The 8,065-nt window shown below is 34.2% G+C and overlaps 1 protein-coding gene across 3 annotated transcripts in view; it reads left to right on the top strand.

Annotated features, from left to right (window-relative positions):
- LOC108692919 (peripheral plasma membrane protein CASK) overlaps window positions 1–8,065 on the top strand; it is a 191,048-nt gene that overhangs the window by 25,758 nt on the left and 157,225 nt on the right. For all 3 annotated transcript variants that reach the window (XM_018201500.1, XM_018201507.1, XM_018201516.1), the window contains exons 6-7: window positions 7,343–7,518; window positions 7,683–7,805. In XM_018201500.1, the coding sequence (XP_018056989.1) occupies window positions 7,343–7,518; window positions 7,683–7,805 (299 nt within the window). The remainder of the gene's footprint in view (window positions 1–7,342; window positions 7,519–7,682; window positions 7,806–8,065) is intronic.

Here is an 8,065-nt window from a genome sequence, read left to right as displayed (position 1 = left end):
TATATATATATATATATATATATATATATGATTTGGCTAATATTCGACATATTAATATATTAAGTAATATATTATTTAATATTTTAATATGTATATGCACACTTATTTTTTTCTCGGATGTGTTTGGTTTACAAATTTGTTGAAGAATGTCATTCTCGAATTGTATACACTTCTTATTGAGCTTCGCTGATATTGTCTTCAGCAATACGTTTGTCTGAAGCGGAATTAAGAACATGAATGAAAATGAGAATGAAAATTTAAATTTTTGTAATCATTTTTGTGTTTTATTGAAATAAAAATTAAGAGTGATAATTGTGCATCTGTAAGTGTGATATCTATTTTTCATATATTTTTCTACACTAGGATGATCATCACAAAATCGTTGGAAGTATAGGCAATTAATCCGAGATTTGTCATATATTTTATGTAAGATTATAAAACGAACGAATTAAAGCAAGCTATTTGATAGTCTCTATACAGATTTTGTACTAACAGGATCATACGCAGACTTACCGTACCGTACAATACAAGTAAACTTTACAAACGTCGCGGAGATATGCCAAGCTCGACATTTTACATACCAATAGACGCACACACACACCACCAGAGAATTGTGTTGATCGGCCTAAGGCCAATGGATCTGTCTCTTTTGATCCGAGCGAGAGTTTGATTTCCTAAATAAATGCGGCAACTTAATAGCCAGGTCGGTCTTCCTCCAGCGGCGTTGATGATAAAGAACACCTTATCATCCGTGAAACCGTTAGTAAATCGCGAAATTATCGTGACGATAACAATCCTTCTCCTTTCTCTCTGTGTTCTTTCGATAGGCCTGATCTCTTCGAGCTGCAATTTCCCTTTTGAGGACCTGACCGACGCCGAGGATTCGCTAGTGAGCGACACGGAGGACAATATCGGTATCCACATGCCTGCCACATCTACATAACATCTGATGATTTACCACAATCGGGGGTAGAAATGAGAAAGTATCGCGTCTATTTAAAGTATCTCTCTTAAAAAGAGATATTCCTTTCCGCGTCCTTGAATATAACTCCCGGCTTCTTATACTTACGTCACTGTGTCGTAAAATATTATTGAGAACTGTTTCCATCAACGACAAGGCCAGACGTATACAGGATGTTCTCTATTACTCGCATCAACTATATACATATATTTCAAAAGATATTGCGGATATGAAAGAGAGCAGTATTGTTGAAACGAGAGCATTTCGATCAAAATCAACAATGTTATTCGTTTGATCATTCAATTCATTTCTTCCAAATGATCAGTTTTTATCCAATTTAGATTATTATTGATACATTGAATGAATTGTTCTCTACAAAGCATCCTGTATATAATGGGAAAGAAAAGATTCACAAGAAGAGCAAGAGCAAGAGCATGAGGCAAGAGCGAAACGACAGTAGTATAATTCAGTTGAAAATGACTCCGAGTTCATTTTCATGAGCGAAACGCGCACATGAATGTATAGCATTTCATAATTGTCGCTATCGATCAGTCCAGTTTCGTGATTATCCTCGTTTGAGGCAATATAGTGGACGTTCTACCCCCTGTGTGGTATCGTTATATTAGTTTGAGAACGTATAGTGTCTGCATAGACACTCAATCTACATGCGATAGCAGTATTCCTGTGATATTATTGTGCAGGTCGCGTAGTAACAGATATTTGTTGTGCCATCGAGGGGAAGTGAGCGAGAGAACAATTCTTTCCCCTTTTTTCTGTTCCCACCTGCCCCGTCGTCCGCGTATCTGATTTTGTAATGCGCGAATGACGTACGCTCTGCTTCATCGTTGTAGGATTGGGACAAGTCTTTGACAAAATTGAAGGGTTCGTTATGAATCGTTATTAAATTATTTCATTTTATTGAATATATTATAGAAAATCTAATACTGGCCAATTATTGAAAGGCAGTAATTATTTACTTATTTTCAATATTAAGAGCACTGTTGTGCAATATTTTTGGTATTTAAAAGTAAATAATTAATTACTTTTAGTGATAAATAAGTCAGTATTAAAATGACAGTATTAGATTTCTTAAAGATATAAATATAGCTTTTCAAAATAAAACTAAACGTTAGTCTTTTATATTTTTTATCTATGTTTACTAGAAATCAAAGCTCCTGGGCCAATCCAATCCGCAGCAGAAAATTCTTGAATAAACGTAGCCATTTTTTTTTTAAAGGAATGTCGAAAATATAGAAATCAAATACGAATATTTCTGCAATAACTTGAATTCGGATAGTGACCGAATTTATTCTGTGGCTTTTGAGTTCACCCGTAACATGTATCAGTTTCTGATTGAATTGTTCAAATCGGCTGTTGTCTCCATATCGCAATCATATATATTTTGATAGTTAATTATTATTTATTGTGAATAACGTAGATTATTATGTACTATGAATATACATTATTATATACTATGAATATACGTTAATTATTACGTATATTCATAGTATGAATATACGTAATAATTAACGTATATTCATAGTATATAATAATGTATCAATATGTGTCTATATCAATAAGTGTCTATTTCGAAGAGTACAAATTTTAGGAAAAAAAATATTCTGTAGAAGATAATAATAAATATAAAAATTGGTTAATTTTATTCTAACAATATTAAAATAAATTACATTAAAATAAATTACATAATTCTATGTGGATTATCCAGCACTAAAATTTATACAATATGTTATATTTATTATTATTACAATCGGTAAATGCAGTTGCACAACGGTGAATTAATTTTATGTATATTATTGATATATATATATATATATTGACAATGTTGAACAGTTATCCTTTCCGAATTGAAGTTTTTATCACATTTTTGACGGAAATCTTATTCTTTTTTTTTCTCTCGTACTTGTAATAATTAGATATATTTTTGTTAAACGTAACAAACCCTTCAATCGATTTACCTATTTCTGAGTTTGGTTACGTGAACCAATTACCCGCGTTATTTGGGCCTGTTTATGTCGTTGTTCGTAGCGGTAGACTAGTCTGTGTGTCTGCGTGTGTCTGTCTATTTGTATGCTGCTTTGTGTTTGTCTTTCATCACTTATCGATGACAAATTGAAACTAGTCGCGTCAGAGAATACTATTTTGTTACGAATGTCTGCGAAACGTTTATTTATATCACGAGAAAGGCAAACGCGATAAAATGCAAACATAATATTTTCCTCGATTGAACATATATATCGATTGCTAATAAAACCAAAGCAGTTTCAGATGACGAATTCTAATTAAAATACAGGAATTTTTTGAGAATTTTTACTGTAATACTGTATCTTTGTTTACTAAAAATAATACTTCCTATCTCAATAAATCATACGGTCACGCTAACTGCATACAATCTGAAATTGATATTTTATGCAATTGCTTTTTGCATTGTGGCGAGCAATTTGTTATTAAAATATCATATTTTCTTAATGAAGAACTTAAGTTATGAATAATGAAACTCGATAATTTGATATGTGCAATGTTATCTATACCTACGAAACGCGATACTTTAACCATAAAGTTGCGGAAAAATATGATTTTGTTTTTTTAAATGAAGATGATTCCTCAGAGATATATTAGCATAAATATATTAAATCAGAGACATTTCCTACCGCATTTATCTCACATATTGATTTTGAGATTTTCTGTTAGGAAGAATATTTAATATAATTGATATTTTTTAAATATCAATTATATTAAATATGAAAAATATTTGATTTTCAGTTGATACTTGTAAATCTTACATATGATAAAATATAAGATACACGTTTATTGTGATTAACTCGCGAGTAGAATGGAAAACCTTGAGAATATATGAAATTCTTTCAAGAGACATTTTGGAGACAGATTTTAGAGATGATTATCTAGAATTGTTTTTATGACAACTCCATTATTGAACATTTTGTACGTATGCTTTTATATAACATATTTTTCTCGAAATAAATATTCCTGCTGGAAATTGTGCCAGAAATTTCCCAGATCACTCGTGTATTATCCTGTATCTCTAAATTATACTTGCGTAAAATGCATGTTATTAACTTGTCGCTTCGTTCGTAACTGTAACTGTGTAACTAATTACTTTCGTTAAAAGGCGAATAATTAAAATCATGCAATGACAAGCAGCAACCAAGCGATGAACAAGCCGAAATAAAATATTTTTATTCGACAGTTACATTTTTATTAGCAGATTAGTTTTTAAAAATTCGTCACTCACGCGTGTTTCTCATTATTAAATTTACATTCTGAAATCAAATTCTGCATGCTCTTGATGTGACATTGCATGAAAATTTGTTTCTCTGTATATGCAACTCTTTGGCACCTAGTTGTGGCACTGTTAAATATTACATATTTTTACGTTTTTATTTCTGAAATATTTCTGATTCTATATTCGATTTTACGTTTCTATTTCTGAAATTTCTGATTCTATATTTTAGTCTAAATTTACTTATTGCTTTTTGTATATAAGTAACTGTTTTCTTCTGCACCAGCACCTTTTATTTTTTTATTTAAGTATTCTACTCAAATATATTATGTTATAAATAAATAACTTTTGTTTTACAGAATTTAATATTAAATATTAGGTATACAACTTTGCTTCCGCCGTTTTCCTATAGATGGCTTTAGCGGTAAGTGGTGGTCGAAATAAATAGATCATAGACATCATACAATAAACTTGGGCATCTGTCAACATAACCCCATAGAAACATTAGTCGATTTGTGTCTGCATCATAAAGTTATTCTCGATTGAAAATGTCAGTTTACAAGCCAAATTCTCGTCATTTGCGGGAGATTTTAATTTTTTACTTCAATATGAAGAAATCTGCGGCTGAGGCTCATCGAATGCTCTCAAATACTTATGGTGAGGTCGCTATTAGTGAAAGAACGTGAGTGGTTTCAACGCTTCAAGAACGGTGATTTTGACGTCGAAGACTGGCATAGCGGTGGAAGAGAGAAGGTTTTCGAAGATGCAGAATTACTTGAGCAAGACTCGCATCAAAATCAAGAAGAATTGGCACAATCATTGGGAGTGACTCAACAAGCCATTTCAAAACGCCTCAAAGCCATGGGAATGATTCAGAAGCAAGGAAATTGGGTGCCGTACGAATTGAAGCCGAGAGATGTTGAACGGCGTTTGTTTGCTTGTGAACAGCTGCTTGAAAGGCAAAGACGGAAGGGATTTCTGCATCGCATTGTGACTGGGGACGAAAAATGGGTTCATTACGATAATCCCAAGCGCAGAAAAATGAGGAGTTCCCGGCCATGCTTCCACGTCGACGGCCAAACCAAATATTCACGGCTCCAAGGTCATGCTCTGTATTTGGTGGGACCAGCTCGGCGTAGTGTATTATGAACTGTTAAAACCGACTGAAACAATCACGGGCGATCGGTATCGAACGCAATTGATGCGTTTGAGCTGAGCATTGAAAGGCAAACGGCCGCAATACAACGAGAGACACGATAAAGTGATTTTGCAGCATGACAATGCTCGACCCATGTTGCGAAAGTGGTCAAGACATACTTGGAAACATTGAAATGGGAAGTCCTACCCCACCCGCCATATTCTCCAGACGTTGCTCCCTCTGACTATCACTTGTTTCGATCAATGGCACACGGCCTGGCTGACCAGCACTTCCGGTCTTATGAAGAAATAAAAAATTGGATCGATTCGTGAATAGCCTCAAAAGATGACCAGTTTTTTCGACACGGGATTCGTACGCTACCCGAAAGATGTGGCTAGCGATGGACAATACTTTGAATCATAAATATATAACCAGTTTTTTACAATAAAGCCTTGAATTTCGGAAAAAAAAACGGCGGAAGCAAAGTTGTACACCTATGTCTAGCAATAATTAAAATTATTAATTTAACTTAATTACTTTTACTTTTGTGTATTACAGAAAATGGATTAAAAAATTTTTTTTTTTATCAAAGTTTAATCTTGATATCAATTATTCTAAAATGTTCTACAATATACGCGCGCGCGCTATTAATGCTATATTATTCTTGGAAAAGTATAATCATTCCTTTTATATTAATCGCTCTCAATTATATTATCGTTATCGCAAAATGATGAAGATAAATATCTTATTATAATTTACTTAACATTTTTAATATTTCATACGTGCGAAAACATAATGAAGGGAATATATTTTTACTTATGATATTTATGATATGTTTATTTATTTTATCCAATGTAATAATATATTTAGGATTTATGTAAACGGGTATATAGAAATTAATACATACTTATACAATATCAACACAATGTCTCTTTTTTTCATTACATAAATAAAACATTTAGATGAAATAGCTAAGAGTCCATTCTATAGATAGAATAGTATATAATAGAATAGTATAATTATAAATAGAAGTATGTATCGCAAACATAGGATACATAGTCTCTAGTAGAATATATGTGTAATAAAATATTAAAATATTTGACAAATTTATTATATACTAGTTGTATATTTAAATATTTTTTAAAAAGAAATCCATGCTTTAAATGCGTTAATCTTTATTAATAATTATGTGTCATATTAGATTTTTTGAATATGTAAGGTTACACGATATTCTAATGTTAATTTTTCTGATGTTTAACGATATACTCGCGAACGCAATTATGTCGTCTTTGCTTTACAGCCTTAATCATCTCATCTTTTCCCATGTACACTTTTCAATGTGCAGTGACCTACATTTCCTCTCGTGCTGCTTTCTGTGTCATTTACCGATTCTTAATAAATATAGATTGTTGAAAGTAAGCAAGTTAGCACGTTGGTTATCGTCCGTGAACGATGTTTGTGCCTATATCGAAGAATCGGCTACTTTGTGACAGGTGTATTTGTTTTCGAGGAATGCAGTAGCCTTTGTATTTGACGTTCGTTCTTTGCCATTAATTATACTTGATACGTCCAGTCGATCCGACGTTCCTGATAACGATAAAAGTGGTTTGGATTCTCTCGCTACGGACAATCGATTTGGTAGAGAGAGAGAGAGAGAGAGAGAGAGAGAGAGAGAGAGAGAGAGAGAGAGAGAGGGGGGGGGGAGAGGGAGAATATGTATGTGTGTATATATGTGAATGGATGTGTGCGAGATAGAGCTACCGATTATATATAGTTTATTATATATAGTCGTAAAATCGAGGGAAAATCAAACGCAGATCCTTTATTCGGCTGATAAATTCGGGTCTTACATTTGTCGCAAATACGGTTCCGTTTTATGTATAAACGATCGACTGTGAAGTTTCCGAGCAATCACTCATGCTTCCATTCTTTGGTCATATAAACTATTTCATCCCTTTCGTTCACGACGCTCTTGATCGCGCAGGTCGTGTCGGATGTCCGCACTTCATGGCGCCGGAAGTGATCCAACGGCGACAGTATGGGAAACCCGGTGATGTCTGGTCAGCCGGAGTGCTGCTACATGTCTTGCTAACTGGCACACTTCCGTTCGTCGGATCTCGAGACAGGCTGCGGGAAGCGATCTGTCGAGGGCGGGTGCAGGTAATCGCCATGCCTTATGATCTTATCTTGTTTTTAACACCGCTAATCCGGATGTAACGAGGCGGTTGGAGAATTTTAATAATGCTTGCCCGCGCAACCATTCGCATCCGGGTCGCGCAGTTCTCCGTATGTGACGAATAATTCCGTTTTAATTGAATTTGCAGATGGAGACACCACTCTGGGATCCCATTAGTGAGCCGGCGAAAGATCTCATACAGAGAATGCTTACAACCGACGTGAATCATAGGATCACCATCCAGGAGGTTCTCAACCACAAGTGGCTCAGAGTAAGTGGAACGGTTCGCGCGGTTCGTGCTTCTATTTGGTACTCTTCTAAGCATACAGAACACGAAGGGAAAATCCCGCGTATTAATCCGACGTATTATAATCGTTTGCGCGGGCGTTCGGTGACGATCAGCATTCTACGTCACGCCGCACAACTCCTGATAGAGATAATCGATGTAGCGGCTTCCGTTTCATCGCCGATGATAGTACATCGGATTTTATTTTTTTTATAATTATGCCATAAATATATATATATATATAT

Source organism: Atta colombica, unplaced genomic scaffold (genome assembly GCF_001594045.1).
Source record: "Atta colombica isolate Treedump-2 unplaced genomic scaffold, Acol1.0 scaffold107, whole genome shotgun sequence".
NCBI lineage: Eukaryota > Metazoa > Arthropoda > Insecta > Hymenoptera > Formicidae > Atta > Atta colombica.
Note: the sequence above shows the minus strand (reverse complement) of the source record. Positions and strands in the feature narration are given on the sequence as shown.